Raw genomic sequence first — 17,298 nt, 5'->3', positions numbered from 1 at the left:
GTGAAAAACTTCTACTGAGAGTGGTCACTAAGTACTGCAACAGCTGCAGCTCTGGTTCCACTTATTCACACATCACATCTCATCTCGTTTGCCGTCTGTTAAACGTACACTCAGCAAACCTGAGGGTGATGTATGTGCAGGGTCTGCGGCTGGGAAGTCGCTATGGGCTTCTCCCCCCGGCAAAGGCTCGGCATGAGGCACTGCTGAGAGGGGTGTGTAAGGAACGCGTGGCCCAGCCCACGCAGTGTTTCTCATCGAGCTGAACGAGCCCGGAGGAACGGCCAGCAGCGGGCGATGCAGGGAAATCCGTGTGAAATCCGCGGAGAGGGGCACGTGGAAGAGCCTCTTTCTCAGCGCAGCAGGGCTGTGCCAGGCACTCTCAGCCTCCCTCCCTGCCCCACTCCTCCCTTCCCGAAGCATTGCCCTCTTGGGCCTTATTGCTGGTGAAATATTGGCACTGTGAGGCAGGCAATGCTCTCCTGCTCCGACAGGGCGAAGTCACAGGGCTAGCAAGCGGTCTGTCAGTGCAAAGGAGCAAAGTAAGGGACACACAAGACCATCCACAGCACTGAGAAACACCTGCCCAGCTCCAGCACTTGCACAGGGGGCTACTGAGCCACCAACATCCCTGATGAGACCCGACACAATCATCACTGCTGTGGCCAACTGTCCCAGGCTTGTCAGTCTGTCAACTTCATGCAGTCTCCCTTTCCCAGCACAGCTTTTTTCCCCAGTCTTTACTGGATTTTCAGGAACCAACAGGGCCCCGTCGTTCTCATCCTTCTATTTTAAACTGTTCTTAAAAATAGGTGGAAGGGGAAGCCCACGTTGCGCCTCTGGCGGGATGAGAAGCATTACAAACCCGGCTGGGGGAAGCGCATTGTTGCTGTGATAGCTGGCAGCAGGGATGAGGTGGCAGCACCAACTCACATTGGTATGCCAGGAACCACCCCTTCCCTCTCCCTCGCTCCCTCTGCTCTCCATGATTAAGTAAATATTAAGGCACTGACTTGCTGCACGCCAAGCCCTGTGTTAGCACATCCTCCCTGAGCTTCACCTTCCGTGGAGGAACCCGAATACAAAGTGGGGGAGTGGACACCTGTGAGGTGTGTGCAGCTCACCCATTCTCCTGCTGAAGGGCCGTGGGGGTTGTGGGCCCTGCAGGGAATAAAAGTGTCCCAAAAAATGGCTTCCCCCCCACCTGGCTTTGGGGGTCTCACCAGACCCACCAGCTGAGAAGCACTTACACCTCCCTGGGTTTGCTGAGAGCTCCCCTTGGCTTTTCTCCCCGCAGGACACGAGGAGGGTGCCACTTCCAAAAGCACTCTCTGAAGAGCCAACTGGCATGTGAGGGGGCCCAGGTGGGTTAAAGGTGCTCAGGGCTCTCTGTGCTCTCAGGGCTGATGTAATGTCCTGGGCTGGAGCTGCATCCTGGGGGCTTTCCCACACTGGTGGGAGAGGTGTGAATGCTGCCCAAGGGAGGGTTGGAAAAACTGTCAGTGCACTGAATTGCCCAGTAAAACCTTCCCAAGGAGCTGCAGTGCCTGGCAGAGCCCATTACCCAGGGCTTTCCCACCGCCGTCCACAGCAGACTGACATCCTTTTCCAGGATTCCCAAAGGTGTTGGCAAGGATTAATAATAGATTGCCAGTTAATTGAAGCTGACAACATCTCTATTTCATGCAAAGGGTGTTATAGAGACATATTACACCTTTTATGGATCAATAACAGAGCACTGCCGTCACAGGCACGCAAACTCCCCTGCTTGCTCCGACAGATAAGACGGGAACGCTCTCCTCGTTCCTTTATTCTGTTATTAAGCAGTAACAAACCCAGCACTTCACAGCCAGACGCTGAAAGCTCCACCAGCTCTTGGTACACATTTACCTTGTGCATGCAGTTCTTTGGGAGGCAGCACTGCTGCTCCCTGCACTGTCCTTTGCAAATCCCTTTGCTCCGGAGCCCTGACACTGCTCTGTCATCACTGGAGGAGTGGGGATCCCAAACCCCATCCTCTGATGGGAACCCACACACAGCACACAGTATCTTTACATTAAGGGTTTATACTTTTCAGGAGAAGCCAGGGCACATTCCTACACACCAGCACTGACAAGCTGCTGAGCTGCAGCAGAGTTAGTCAGTAGTGCCCACACAGCAGTCAGGGTCGTGCATGCCCTGACGTGTCACCTCCCCCACAGGACATCCCTCTGCCACCTACAACCCATTACAGGGCCATAATACCCCTGATATGCAAAACCATCTGAGCTGGTTGCTCAGTGCTGGGGAGCAGTATGGGATCTTCACCAGGGTCAATGACTAGGCTAGTTTGGGGTTTTTTTTCCCCGACCTTTGCAATGAGTCCTTGGTGGAACTCTGCTCTCTGGCTGCTGGGAGAAAATACACATCCTTAACGGTAGCTGGGGGTGACTCAAGCCCTGCATGCCACCAGCCAAGGGCACTGAAACATCCATGGGCCTGCAGCTCTACGCTGGGGGGAAACAGGCAAATGAGATGTTTACCACATTGTTCTTTAATCTGACAATCCAAGGAGACCAAGCTGGGACATGGTACCTAATATGAAACCCCCAATGCCAGCACAGGGAGATGGGAGGACCCCAAGGTTGCAGCTGTGCCAGGCAGAAGCTGTAGAACAGGGGTGAGAGTTACGGCCGAGCCAATGCTGCAGATTCTCCCACCTCTTGCTGAGTCCCCTCGCCTTGCCGGGGGTATTTTTAATCAGAGCTAGCTGCTCTTTGAAGGTAGAAGGGTTTTGTGCCTTAATGTATTCTCTCCTCATTATTTTCTGTAGCAGGCAGCTCAAACGCACAATTGTACTCGTCAGCTTTTTAGTTTTTACAATTATATATATATTCTAATTAAGCCCCACTGTTTGACAAAGCTTGAATTACAGTATCATAATTCACACCCAGTATATTGCCAGGCCGTCTGCAGCACTCGGAGCGAGGTGTATTCCATTTTTAGCGCCAGCCCACGGATCTCTTTGTGCAATATATATGTGTTTAGCTTCCCTGGGAATTGAGAGCCTGCGACGGTACGAGATTGACAGCCCGGGAGATTACGGGAGAATGCAAAGCAGGTACAAGGGCAGCCCAAAGTAATTCCAACTGCCTGACTTTCATGCATCTACCTGAGGAGCAACGTGGCAGGTGGGAGAGCAGGAGGAAAGCAGGAAAGCGTGTGCTGAGGTAGCCCAGAAGGGTCTCTCCAGTGACCAACCTGACCTTTTTGGCTCCACGTTGTGATGTTGGCACACGCAGGTGGTTCCCTGATGCTGGGGGCACCCACAGCTGTGCTGGGACCTCTGGGCAGGGTGCTGGGGATGGGGGGGTTTGGGTGCAGAGCTGTGTTACTGGGGCTGGACTGAATCCTCGCAGGGGGGTTTCTCCTGTCTCAGCAAAGGTACGGCCCCAAAGGTCTGTGGGGAGCAAATGGCTGCTCCTCTGCGGGCACAGGTCTGCCCTGCAGCAGCTGAGGTGTCTCTGGCAGCGCTGGGGGTCCCCAGGGACCTCTCCCTGTGCAGGTGAAGGCAGAACACCACCGGCCAGAGCAGTGATCCTGGTCAGCAGAGAGCAGAGTTTTGGACTTGCCAACACTCTCCACCACCGCTGTCTTGGCACCGGCCCCAGCCACTGCCAGTGTGTTAGAAATTTACTTGCAACTGCCAAGCGTCTTGCAAATCCCAAATCCTTACTGACTGCTAAGGCCGAAGCTCAGTTCCACGTGTGTAGGGAGAGCAGTGCTCCTCAGAGCTGAGGTGTCACAGTCTCTGAGAGCAGCACTAGTGGGGCACGTGGCTAAGGGCAGCTTCACTGCAGCTGCACTGCTCTCTGGAGACAGGCCAGGCTGCCTCCTCAGCACAGACCTCCTCCTCAAGGTAGTTTTGCCTTGAAAAGCAGACTCTCAACTTCCTCCAGCTCCTCAGCTGCTGGCAGGGAAGACTGGCTGCCCAGGGACATGCCCTGCACAGACAAGCCGTTGTCAGCCCGCCGGAGCAAGGGGTGGCAGGGCTCTGCTGGGAAGCAAAGTGGGGGAGAAACTCAGGCCCCTGCATCTGCCACAGCAGTGGGACCAACAGCTAATGCCAGGGGTACATCATCCCAGTCTGGGCACGGCCAGACAAGAGCAGGGAGGCACAGGCCCTGGCTGGGATGACCCCTGCTTCTCGTGGGGGATGAGGGAATGCTGCTGTCCTTGTTCTCTGTTCCCAGTGAAACATTTTGATTTCCAGAAGTACTAATCAAAAATCACTCTTGATTATGGCAAAAACAACCTCTGCTGAATTTTTTTTTTTAATGCAATTAACAAGGGTATATGGTAATTCTAAGCAATCTCGCTCTTGAGATTAAAGGAAAGCCTGCCAGGAAGCACATGAATAAAGCTTTAAGATGAGAATTTGCATAATGAAGACTTTCTCTTTGTGGAGGGACTGATGGTGGTTGTGTTTGAAACCTATTAACAGAAATGCCTAAAAGCCTCTGCTACAGCCAGGGCACTGCTGCCCTGACCCATGCTGGCTCCACCACCTACGCTGCCCTCCCTGCTGACAGATCCACTCGGGAATCTCAGCTTCACAAGAATCCCAGTTCTGCCCTGTCCTCTGACTGGGCACCTGGGACGGGGCAGGACAGGCAGTGTGGCCCCAGTGTGAGCTCTGCTGGCTGCAGCTCAGGGCAGTACACCTCGCCTGGGCTCTGAGCCACAGCACAACGCTGAGGTTCTGTGCGCCGGGGCAGCCGGACGAAAAGCAGGCGTCTGTTGCAATTTGATTTCAAGGCTTACTTGGAATAATTTAAATTATTCGGTGGCAGCACACGATACACTCTACAGCCAGCAGGAATGATGGAGCTGGTGAGGAAAATGCGACCAGCAAAACCAGCCTGCATCTGGTGGGCTCCAGGCTCCTCAGCGGACACCCCAGCACCATGAGGTGGGGCCAGGCCAAAAGGCCTCCTTGGTGAGCAGAAGGTGAGCCCTCGCTGGGAGCTGCCCTGGCAGGGGCTGGACCTTCAGGGGACACAGTGCCCATCCACCCTGCACCCTGCTGAGGGCTGCACAAAGGTCCGAGCACATTTTCTCTCACCTGGGGTGAAAGGACAGACCTCCAGGCTGCTTCCAAAGCACCTGAAGAAGTAGCACCACCCCTCATGCCCTGCTGTGTCCCACAGCCCCGGGAGAGCAGCCAGTGGCTCAGCCTCTGCTGCCACAGCCACACCAGGAGCTGCCAGCAGGTCCCTCTGCAGAGACCAGACAAAAAACACAGCAGGGAGGAGTTTCTCATCTGCTGCCGTCTCGCACAGCCTTTCTCACTCCTCCACAGCAAGATTTAAAACCCCAGAGGGAATCGCCCTCGACTTCTCTTTCCCAACAGCTGCATCTGGTAACCGGCTCACAGAGAGCCCGCCGTATGTACCGAGGAGGCTGCAAGGAAATCCTGAAAGCTGAGGGCTAAGGACCAGTGCTGGCCTCTTCTTCCTGAATACTGCCACGTGAGGAGACCCCCTGCTCCAGACCTGTCTGCAGGAGGATGACCTTTGCCATCAGGTTGCTCATTCCCCAGCATCGTCCTTCTTGGAGCAACGGTAGCTCCCGCCACCAAACCCAACAGCCTCCACCACCAAACCCAACAGCCTCCACCACCAAACCCAACAGCCTCCACCCACACCCAGATGGCTCCCAAAGGGGCAGAAAGCACCCTCAGTCCAGAGGTGTTTCTTCATGCTGAACTCTCATCCCAACATACTCCTTTATCTCAGCGTTTCTCTTTTACTTGATTCTTCCAGTCCCACTCAAGCTGTATTTCCAAATTTTATTAAAAAGACAAGACAAGGCTATTGGCAGAGTGGCTCAGTTGCTGCCACTTGATTTTGATCTTCCAGCCAGCGTGGGGCTGCCAGCTCAGAGCCTGCAGGAGCATGGCAAAGAGGTCTTTCTCCACATCCCAGTCTGTGACAGAGCAAACTCTGTGTCGGTGTGCCACGGAGCTAAAGCTGTGAGTGGGGGGGGCCTGCAGGCACCAGCTGGCCACGAGAAGCTGCGGCTCTGCTGGAGACGCCCTAATCCTGGGCTGACGTACTGAGTGCCCGTGGGCAGCCACACAACATCTGTCTGGGGGGGTGCCCATCCCAGGGCCTGCACCACAGGTCACATCCCGTCAGCCACTGCCACGCAGTGTGACAGGAGTTGGTGTAACAGCAGCAGGGCCACGGAGGAGCCCTGGTGCCTGGGGGACCATCCTGTCATTGCAGGCTGGTTGGGCATGGGCTGCAGCCCTGGTGTTTGTGGCACAGTGAAGGGCCCTTGCATCACCTTTAATGTGATTCCCACCCCACTCTTTGGGGACAATCCTAAGGAGGAGTATGGATGCATCACATCACCCCCAGCAGAAAGCTCTGTGCAGAGACCACTGAGTTGATCTGCTGGATGAAGGTGTCTGATCCCTGGGAGGCTGCTAGACTGGAGCCCTCAGCTCCAAGGGAGACCAGCAAGCCCCTGACTCACTTGTGCACCCCAGACTCCACAAAAGTAACCAGCCAGAGGAGTCCCCCTGCCACAGACAGACAAATACCTCTGGGTGCTGGCAGCAACTCTCAGCAGCTCAGAGGGAAAAGCAAAGGGCATCACAACCACAGCCAGGAAAGGCTTCACGTGGGGGTTTCCCTTGAAATGCCCCGGACCAGCAGCCACTGGCCAGGTCTGCCCCAGCTCTGGCTCCACAGCACCGTCCTGTCTCTAACCCCACATGAAACAAACGTTTCACCGTCTCTTCCATCCCAGCATGGTCAGGGAGCAGGTAGCCCTGCTCTGGCAAAGCACAAGATGCCAATCGAAACAGTTTTTTTCAGTATCAGCACTCAGTGCTTTCCAGGTTTCCAGGGCACTCTGCCATCTCTGCACACAGACTGGGTGATGTTTTCTAAGCAACTTTATTATGGTAACTGTTCTTTGAGGTTTGTGTCTGAGAGGGCTCTACCACAGCAGAGCCACCGCCAAACCCTGCTTTCAATTAGGCTGAAAGGTTTAGAGCACAAATATTTAAGGTTCCTCCGTTTCTGGGGAGTGTCTGAGCTCAGTTGTACCTGTGATGAGGATGGGATGATACTCAGCTTTCTGTGCCTGGGCTGGGTACTGAGATATTGCAGCCAAGGACTAAAGAGGGCAAGGGATGCTCAGGCTGTGCCAGCCCTCACAGGAGCTCTTCAGACCTCTGGCCCTCCTTGGGACTCTGGGAAAATGCCTCAGGTAACTCTCAATACCTCAAAGGTGCATCTGACGAGAAAGGGAGTTGTTTTTCCTTTTCACTTTCTTGCTGCTTGTTTGGGATTTTTTAAGAAAGAAAAAAATTATTGTACCTAAAGGGGAAAGGATGTGGACAGCATAATCTTTTTATTTCCAGGCCCCAACCACTTTGCAAGTGGCAGAGGGGAAATTAGCACTGACCCCACTGCACAGCATAGGGAATGGTTAAAGGTGACTTTTTCAGTGATGGAAAAAATAACAGTGTCACCCTGGGCTCAGGTTTGTCCCTGCCAGATGCACTCTGCAGGTGTCTGCTGGATAACTGGATTACTGCTCTAGCAGTAAGGGAAAGGGGAGATGTGGGGATGCTGTGACCCTGCTGCTAAGCAGGCATCAGCCTGTTTTCCCCCTAGACAGGCATGGTCCAGTCCAGTGCTGCTGAGAACCAGCCCTGCCTGGGAAAGACAGCTCAGGAGCAGGAGGCAGGATCTGGCACCACTTTGGGGGCAGCCTTGGCACATCCTGTACCTGGGTGTGCTGCCCCCAGCTTTTACCCAGCCTTACCAGGTAAAGAATGGGAAACACTGGCCCCAACTCACTTGGTTTGTGATTCCAAGAGAAGGACAAAAAACTCAGCAAGTTCCTTTTCCTCCTATAAGTGTGGGTGCAGGGCTGAAAACTGGGAGGTGTGCTGGTTTGTGCGGGGGTAGAGCTAATTTTCTTCACAGCAGCTAGTATGGGACTGTGGTTTGGATTTGTTCTGGGAACACTGCTGATAACTCAGGGCTGTTTTCATTATCACTGAACAGTCCTTATGCAGAGCCAAGGCCTTTTCTGCTCCTCACTCCACCCTGCCAGCAAGGGGCTGGGGGTGCAAAGGAATTGGGAGGGGACATGGCCAGGACAGCTGACCCCAACTGACCCAAGGGATATCCCAGAACATATGGGTCATGCTCAGCATATAAAGCTGGGGAGAAGGAAGTGGGGTACGCTTGGACTGATGGTGTTTGTCTTCCCAAGTCATCATTACATGTGATGGAGATATCCTGGGGAAGGCTGAACACCTGCCTGTCCTTGGGAAAGGGTGAATGAATACCTTGTTTGCTTTGCTTGTGCATGTGGCTTTTACTTTACCTACGAAGTGTCTTTATCTCAACCCACAAGTTTTCTCACTTTTGCCCTTCTGATTCTCTTCCCCATCCCAATATGGGGAAAGTGAGTGAGCAACTGCGTGGGGCTGAGCTGCAAGCTGGGATTAAACTACAACAGCTGCTTCCATGTTTTCCTGCCTGCTGTCCACCTAGAAAGATTATGATGTACGTTCACATTAGTCACTTGATTTCTGCTTACACATTAAATAATGTCTATGAATTTGCCTAGGGCCAAATATGCCTGTTTATCAACCAGACAAAAAATTGTCATGAAAGCATTTTGTTCATAACCCAGTGCAGAACAACTGATGACAAAGTCTGTGATGTAGGAGCCCAAAGAAAACTGAAGCGAGAGATTAAATCCTTATCACCTGATTCCCCGCGGAAAAAGATTGTTCTCATCAGATAAAGATCAAGAGAAGATGCTGTAGTTAAAAGTAGGTAAATAGGGAATTGTGTGGTAAAAATGCTGGTTCATCACTTGGGATGTGATGCTCCTGTCATACCGTGCTACTTAGAAGCAGAGCAGTAGTGGGAATGAAGACTTGGGCAATGCTGACAGATGGAGGGAGGCTCTGGGAGAGCATGGGGGGCTCAGCCTTCTCGTCTGGCTGAGGGCATCTGTCTGCCCTGTCACCACAGCTGCACTGTGGGGCTCCTGCCTGGCTGTGCTGTCCCTACATCCCTGCCTTCCCACAGCACCTTTCCATGCCAGCATAGGGTATCTGGGTCAGGTGGGGGGTAGTTGAGACTCCAGCCCCTGCTGCTTGCTGTCTGCACCCTCCTCCTCCTCCCTCACTCCTGCTCTCCCCCAGTTCTGGGTCATTCGGCTCTGCTGCTCCCAGAGCATCCCAGATCCAGGCAGTGCTGCCATGGGAAGGAGCCAGCATGGAGAGACAGCAGGGTAGGGGGCTGCACCCACCAAATAGGAGGCAGCAGCAGAGATCTGCTGGAGATAATTTTGAGCAGGTGGTGCAGGAACTGGTGGTGGTTTTTTACCACCCAGCCGGCAGCTGTGAGACCACCCCTCCTGGCTCACCCACAGAGAGGGAAGCTGTGCCACATCCCTCAGCCTTTTGCACCGCCTCATTTTCAATAATGTGAGTTTGGCTCCTTGCTTTCATAGAGCACTTTGGAGAAGCCCCTGAGAAGTGGAGTTTGGGGTGTTTATCCAGCTTTTGCTATCTCCTGTACCCAGCACAGGCTGTGTCCCTATCACCAGGGGAACAAGTGCCATATAATCAGAGCACCCTGTGCTATTGATAGGGCATGAAATAATTTAAACATAAAACTAGGAGCTCACTGAGTTGAAAGAGAAATCCACTAACAGGTCTCTTGCTCTCTCTGACCCTACTTGTGGAGGAAATAGCACCAACACTTACAAACCCAACTGTTTGTAAACTGTTACTTTAATTCAAGTGTTGTGGCTCTCAGATTTTCTCTGTGAAAGTATCTATATAGTTCACTCAGTTAAGACCATCATTACAAAAAAGAAAGAAGGAATACACTTTCTTTTCAAATATCTGTTTAACCTCAATTAAAAAAGCTCTATTTTCTGCATGAGGCCAAAGACACCTTTGGAGAGCTGTGGCTGTTTTTAAAAGGACCCATGAGCTCAAAGCTTGGTGGTGTCCTGTGGAAATAACAAATTCCAGTTTCCTGGCAAATAATAACACAGAAACTGTGTGGCATGGGCTCAGTGTCTCTTGACAGCGTGTGAGACAGTCTGTCACCAGCAGCAGTAGCTGGTGCCCAGTGAGTGGGGCCAGGTTGAACACCCACCCCAGATGAAGCTCCTGAGGCAGAACCCAGGCTGTGGCTGGGTCACAAAGTAGGGATTTGCCTGGGGGTGAGTGGGGACTCAGGGCAGGCTTGCACCAGCTGGAAGCATCATCCTAGGATGCTTTGTGTTTGGGGGGATGCAACCTCTTATGCTCAGTGCTGCATTGGCATCAAGGTGCATGGGGATTTTAGTTCGGAAATGAGGAGGAATTGCTTCACAGAAAGGGTGATTAAACATTGGAATGGGCCCCCCCAGAGAGCTGCTGGACTCACAGTCCCTGGAGGTGTTTAAGAAAAGATTGAATGAAGCACTTAGTGCCATGGTCTAATTGACATGGTGGTGGTCAGTGAAAGGTTGGACTCAGTGATCCCAGAGGTCTTTTCCAACCTAATTGATTCTGTGATTATCTAGCCAAAAGAACTTCCAGGGTGGGAAAATGTGCTGGGCAAAGGGGAAGTTCCACCAATTCTGGGTCTGCCTACCTCTTCAGGCTCTGTAATGGAAATTATGCAAAGGCTCCAAGAGGAAGGCTATGTGCCAGATGGCAGGATGGGACCCAGCAAGGTTTTTGCTCCAAATTTAGGCAGAGGTACTCTACATTAGTCTGGTATTAGCTTAGCTCAGATTTTATTGTCTGGAAAGATGACCCAAGTTCTGCAGTAGAAGGGACTCCTGAATGGGGGTGGCTGGTCACCGCAGAGATTCATGTTCCACCAAGCTGCTTGCTTTCATCCCACATGGAGATCTTACAGAACTCTGACACAGAGATTTTCCCCAAGCTCCTACTCCTAAAGCACCCTTTTGACAGCAGACAATGCTTTATGGTCACATGTTATTGTGCTGTTCAAAATCTTATCACATATCTAACATGTCTTGTGCAGCACGAGCACCTCCTTTGCCACTCACAGCTGGGGCTGGAAACATCTTCTGGATGTTTATCTTTTGCCTCCTGCCTTCCCAGAGCTAGGGCTGTGGTTACCCCTAAACACCCAACCCGGAGCACATCCTTCTGAAGTGGGATTTCAGTAAGATTATTCCAACTTTGACAAGGTCTTTCTACCCAGACTTCTTTGTGCATGGGCAAATAGCACATTTCAAAGGGCAAGCAAAATGCTGAGCAGCTCTCTTTTCCCAGCACTTTGTTTGCTGGAGCCAACCCTGTGCCAGCCTGTGGAGCCTTCCAACAGCAGAGCAATGCTGTTCCCAGCATCCCTCTTCCCTGTCTGAGCCACTGCCTCCAAAATCCTGCCAAGGCCTCTGGTTTTGCTTGTTTTGGCTGTTTTTACACATACGTGCTGTGACAGCACTGGAACCCTACAGAAACTTGGCCATCTCCTTCCCTGAAGGTGCTGCTCCTGTGGTTGGGTACCTCAGGGAAGAGGAGCTCGCACTCAGCATCAGCTTTCTGCCTGTGGCCCCAGTTCTCCTTCCACAATAAGTTTCTGTGTTTCCTAGACAAGGTTGAAAAGCAATGAAAAAGGATTTTGGAGTCACTGCAAGGCAGTTTTGTAAATCTGCATTAGCATTAACTTCATCCCCATCATGCCAGCAGGCTGAGCTCTCAGATCCAACCCAAATCTGACCCTGAGCAGCTCCACTGAATTCCCTGTGAGTGTACAGGCAGTGTTCTCCTCTCTCTTTGCCACAGCTGACAGGCTTGTATCGGGACTTTCTGTTTCCTCCTCAAAAGCACTGCTCCCTCAGAAATCACGTTCCCGTGCCCACATCCCAAATCACAGCTAGTGACTCCAGCATCTGGATCCCCAACTTTGAAGTTTCCTTTTCAAAGTCCTTTCATGTTCTGCGTTTTGATGTGCCACGTTCGCCTTCTCCCATTTTTCCTCTATTCAAGCTCTTCCACCGATCATGAATTTCAATCGGATTACAAAGGAATTATTGCAAAGCTTTTCGCCTTGCCATCAACGTTATGTAGTTTATTAAACATATGTTTTGTTATTAGAGTGGCTTCAGAAGCACTGTCTAATAAAACCCCAGTTTTTCCTTTAGTTAATTGTAAAGTCAATGCCTTAAACCTCCGAGACATATTTTTCCAAGGAGAAACAAATTTGTTTTTAAACCAAGCAGTGCTAAAAGTTTATTCCAGTCAACTCAGGAGATCAATAGACACTTCTGTTTTATGTGCTTTAAGGGCTGAAATGGTTGCAACAGATGTAAGGAAAAAAATCACGTTTTTGTAGAGGGGGAAAAAAAATCCCAAGAGTTAAATGGCCATTTCTGAGCACAGATATCACTAGGCTGATAGAAGAAAAAATTTCAAAATACAAGCAGAAGTATGAAAATTAATTATTTCCATAGCTACATACACAAATATCTGGGCATGGCACATTTAATTAATGCATATTTGTTCAAAGATCAGAGATAATTTTTAAGAAAACCAATTTGGCTTCTCCTGCTTTGTCATATGCGCTAAAGACACTATCAAAGTAAAAATTATACTTTAAATGTATTACTTTGACTCACTGCTGATACCTAGTAATTATAACTTTAATAACATAATAATGTATTATAATAAAGATTTTTAGCAGCTTTACACAATGCTGCTATCTCCTTCAGTTTCAACAACACCACCAAACCAAGCCTTTCTCTTCTACTCCAGATAATTCCTCCCTGAAACTCTCCCAGTACATCTGTGGTGAGTGACCCTGGCAAGCGATGGGCACAGAGATGGAGGGTCACTTGGCACCAGCACCCCCTTTTCTGCCAACTGCATCCATGGCTGCCCACTGCAGAGTCTGGACACCTAAAAAAACACCTGGGAAAGAGATGGCTCCTTTCTGCTTTCTCCACGCTCTCAGCTGGGCACCGTCATGCCAAGCCAGCCCAGAGGAGGCGCCTGCAGTGACTGCAGCCATCTGTGTAACAGTTATATATAGCTAATTATACTGTCTGGTGTTACTTTCACATTTAAGTAATTATTGTAATTCCTGGTGGGATACTGTAGTCACACTCGAGAGGAGAGGTGATCTGTGAGACGCTGTCTATGAAGACACGGGTGACAACAGGGTGAGTGGCTCATCACTGCTGAGACAGCAACTTTGGAGGACACGCCCAACTGCTCTTGTCTCTGGTTTGTAACGTGAAGCTTTTCTCAAATCTTTTCTCACACAACATAAGGCATAAAATCCTGCACGTGCCCCTTCTGCCTGTCCTGCAAAGGTAACCTTGTGCTCCCTGCAAGAACACTGACCTCAGATGTCTAATTTGTCATCTTTCCATGAAAACGCATCAATGAACTTCTGTACTGGCTTATCACAAGAGTGAGGACAGGAGGGGGGGAACAAAACAACTGTGGAAAGTTCCTTGCTTCAGTGTCTTACTGTTTTGCACAAGTATGAGGCTAACCTTGGATGCCTCAAACATAACTTCTTTCTGAAAAAGCCACAGATCTGTGCATTTAAAACATCATGCAACATGCTGGCATAGGGAATGTTTGCCTCTGGCTGCAGCAAAGAGGCTTTGCAGGGTGTTTGGTTTCCTCCACCGCTTCAAAATACTTTAATGCTTCTGCCCCAACCATGCTGTGGGAATAAGCCAGAGTTGAGTGGCACTGGGAAACAGTTTGGTGCCCTGTGAGCGATGCCTGTTTCCAGCATTGCACCCGCAGCCAGATGGGTTGAGGAACAGAGGGAGCACAGGAGCTTGGAGGTGCAGACTGATCAGCATGACTGTGTCCAATAGTCCACCTGGTGCTGAAGCACACGGTCACAAGTGAAGGGAAATGCAGAGGAATTTGATCAAAGAGAAATCCAAACCCTTCTTTTCTCAACTAAAAAGTGGAGTTTGTTCCTGCTTTACTGGACAGGTACAGACAAGACACAGTCTTGTGTCAGTGGTGGATCCAGACCCCAGCCACAGGAATCACGGTAAGTACCAATTTTGTTGTTTGTTATCCTTAGTTCTTGGTAATTTGTAAACCTTCAAGCTTGCAAGAGACTGGGCTGCCCACCACCCACCTTGGGCAGTGCTGAAGCAACTGTTTCAGGACAAGCAGCCAAAAGAAAAGCCAGGGAATAGAGGCTATGAAGAAGTGTGATCTCTACTGATGCTGTACTGAGGAGCTGGGATGCAAAGCCCTGCCTCGGAAACTCACTGCCTTCCCACCACCTGGTTTTTTCCCATGGGTACAGGATGATGGCAAGGAGTCTGGACTGGTACCTGAAAGGCCACTTCAGTGCTCAGGTGGGGAAGGGCTCCCAAGTCTCTGACAGGGAGCTGCAAAGCTGCTCCAACACGTTTGGGAGAGAGACAGAGGGAGGAGCAAGCACCCACCCACGAGTTGGGAGAGCCACTACCCGGATACCAACACACCGGGGGAGGAAGCAGAGACCACGTGGAAAGACTGAAGCCGTGCACCAGCCCCTCGGTTCCGTGTGTCCCGTGTCGGCAGGGCTCTGCACAGGAGTGCCGGCAAGCCCAGAGCCTGCTTACCCTTATACAGTGATGGCCATGGAGAGGCAATTTAAAGCAGCTCAGAGAGGAGACGAACTTAATGTTGTTCAATTACCTGTGAAGCCTCACGCTGGCAGGAATGATTTATGGACGTTTCAGTGAAATTCATTTTGATACAAACACAGCCAAGGATATTTAAGAGCTGGACCCTGCAGCCCAGAGCTCCAAAATGAAACAGAACAGCATTTTTGTTTGCCCACATTGCAAAGAGCACAGAATGCAAATAGCTTTAGTGTTGACTAAGCAGGTTTTTTTACTATTTTAACATAAAATCAGGACTTTATGCACAGTCTCAGCTCAGCCTGTCAATCTGATATCCACCAATTAAAAATGCAGCCGCTAATCTGGTCAGCATAAGCAACTCTGTACCAAGCTGTTACCCTTCCAGGTGCACGAGCAGGTAAGTACCGAACACAAACTGAGACTAATTCCAGACTGACTCATGGAAAACCTAATCTAGTCCAACAGCAAAAGCTGTTTGGGGTTCAGTTCACTATTCACTTTGATGATACCCTCTACCCAGTCTATGTTTGCCAGGTTCCTCCAGGCTAATAGCAGGGGTCTTTTTTAGAAAAACTTTCCCGAGGCCTTTTACATAACTGCCTCCTATTTTCTCTGAATAACCTTTAAAAGGGCCTTTTTTTTTTCTATTCACACAAACAGCTTTTTAAGAGTACCTTTTTTTTTTTTTTAAGGAAACAAAGAGTTGTGGTGAGCTTTGCATTGATTTTAATTCCTCCCTCACCCTCCTCCCTTCCCCCTGAAAATAAAGGGTATTTTTTCCCCTATCTTCCTAGTTGCTGTTCAGCTGGGACTGATTTCTGGGTTAGGCTATTCTGATCTGAAGAAATAACAGTGGGACTAAAAAAGAGTGAGGATACAACCAGCAGCCCGACAAATTTGGGTCACACAGAGAATCCGCTAATCCAACAGCTCAGCGAGCACAGAGAAAGACCCAAACTCCTTTCCCACTGACTCCACGAATCCCTCTGCTTGGGATTAGCTGAGCCCCAGGCTGCTCCAGCGCTTTATACCTGCAGCATCGCACATTCTAAGCACCGCTGTGACACTGTCACCCGGAGGCAGACGCTGCGCTCCGAGATGTGTTCGTCATCATCACTGACACATAACGCCGGGCTGGAGCCGCCCTACCTGAGGGTACCGGTGCGGGACCGGCCCCATGGCGAGCAGGGGGGACAGAGGCAGGGTCGGCGGGGGCGGGCAGAGCCCAGGGTGGGGGTCGGGAGAAGGAGAGGGGACAAGGATCGTCTGTGGCCCGGCCCCAGGCACAGGCTGGCACCCCGCCATCCGCTGCGGAGTCGGGGTGCAGGGCGCAGGGCGGGGCCCGGGGGGTTCAGCCCCCCTACCCTTGGCGATCCCCCGGGGGTGCATCCTCCCAGCCGAGGACCCTCCTCGAGGCGCATCTCCGCGGCCCCGTGCGACCCCCGGGGGGGAGGCTGCGCGCTGCCGGGGGAAGCATCCCCCGCGAGAAGCCCCCGCGGCGGGGACGGGGCTGTGGGTGCGTGTGTGTGCGACCCCCGCGTCCCCGGGGGTGCATCCCCGCGGGGGTGCCCCGGGCGGGGGGCGGGGGGTCCGCCGGGCCTGGGCCGGGCCCGACGCCGCGATCATGCGCAAACCACCCGCGCCGCGCCCCCCGGGGCCCCCCTTCCCCCCGGGCCGCCCCCTCCCGCCGCCGCCCCGCGGTGCCCGCGGCCGGGCCGTGCCCTACCTGCGCCCAGCAGCGCGGACAGGGCCAGGAGCAGCCCCAGGAGGCGGCGGCCGGCCATGGCGCGGCGGGGCTGCGTCTGCCGCGGGCTCGGCTCCCGACTCCGCCGGGGCGGGACGCGCCGGGGATGGGCGGGCGTTCGGCGCCGCCGCCCCCCGCTCCTCCCGCCGGCCCCGCCGCGGCGAGGGGGAGACTCCGCGGAGTCCCCGCGGCCCCCCCGGCGGATCGCTGAGCCCCGGCACCCGCCCGCCTCTCTTCCCCTCGAGGGGAAAACGCGCACCCTCCGGCCGGGCGTGTGCGGGGCTGCTCCGCATCTGCTCATCCCAGTGGGGAGACTCCGCGCGGCAGATAGCGATGGGAAGACGCGCAGGGAACCAGGGAGGGGTTGGGGTTGGGACTGCTGCTGCTGCTGCTGCCGGGATGTGATGGGCGGCGGGGGACCGGCGGCAGCACCCCCGGGGTTTGGGGAGCCGCGTGTGCCCGTGGGCAGGACCCCGGAGCTGCGAGAGCCGCTTGTTCCAGCTGGGCAGTGGCAGAGGTGCAGGGATGGAGCGATGGTGCCTGTGCTCTGCGCCGCTCCAGGGAAAATACGGGGGAAGGAGCTGTTGCAGTTTCATCCTTTAATGCCAAGTGTTTAACGTGGAGGTTACGTAGCCATGGAATTGTTGGCTGGAAGCGACCTCTGGAGGTCTCCAGCCCAATGGCCCCCTCGGAGCGGGACCTACGGAGACCAGGTTACATCAATCGAAAACCTCTGAACGCTGCCCCACCTCCCTGGGTGACCAACGGCCGTGCTGCCCCACTGCCTTGTGAGGAAGATTCTCCTGGGTCCAGTCTACCCCTCCCACTGACCATCACCCCCAGCTGTGTTGACTCTCATCTCAATAACTGCCCTTGAGTAGCTGTAAGCT

The 17,298-nt window shown here is 52.6% G+C and overlaps 1 protein-coding gene across 1 annotated transcript in view; it reads right to left on the bottom strand.

Moving 5' to 3' along the window:
* CD99L2 (CD99 molecule like 2) overlaps nt 1-16,520 on the bottom strand; it is a 32,078-nt gene extending 15,558 nt beyond the window's left edge. The window contains exon 1 of the mRNA XM_027645319.1: nt 16,391-16,520. Coding sequence (XP_027501120.1) covers nt 16,391-16,448 — 58 coding nt within the window. The 5' untranslated portion in view covers nt 16,449-16,520. The remainder of the gene's footprint in view (nt 1-16,390) is intronic.
* Between the last annotated feature and the right edge of the window lie 778 nt (nt 16,521-17,298).

The sequence above is a fragment of the Corapipo altera genome, unplaced genomic scaffold (genome assembly GCF_003945725.1).
Source record: "Corapipo altera isolate COAL_440 unplaced genomic scaffold, ASM394572v1 65, whole genome shotgun sequence".
In the NCBI taxonomy this organism is placed as follows: domain Eukaryota; kingdom Metazoa; phylum Chordata; class Aves; order Passeriformes; family Pipridae; genus Corapipo; species Corapipo altera.
Note: the sequence above shows the minus strand (reverse complement) of the source record. Positions and strands in the feature narration are given on the sequence as shown.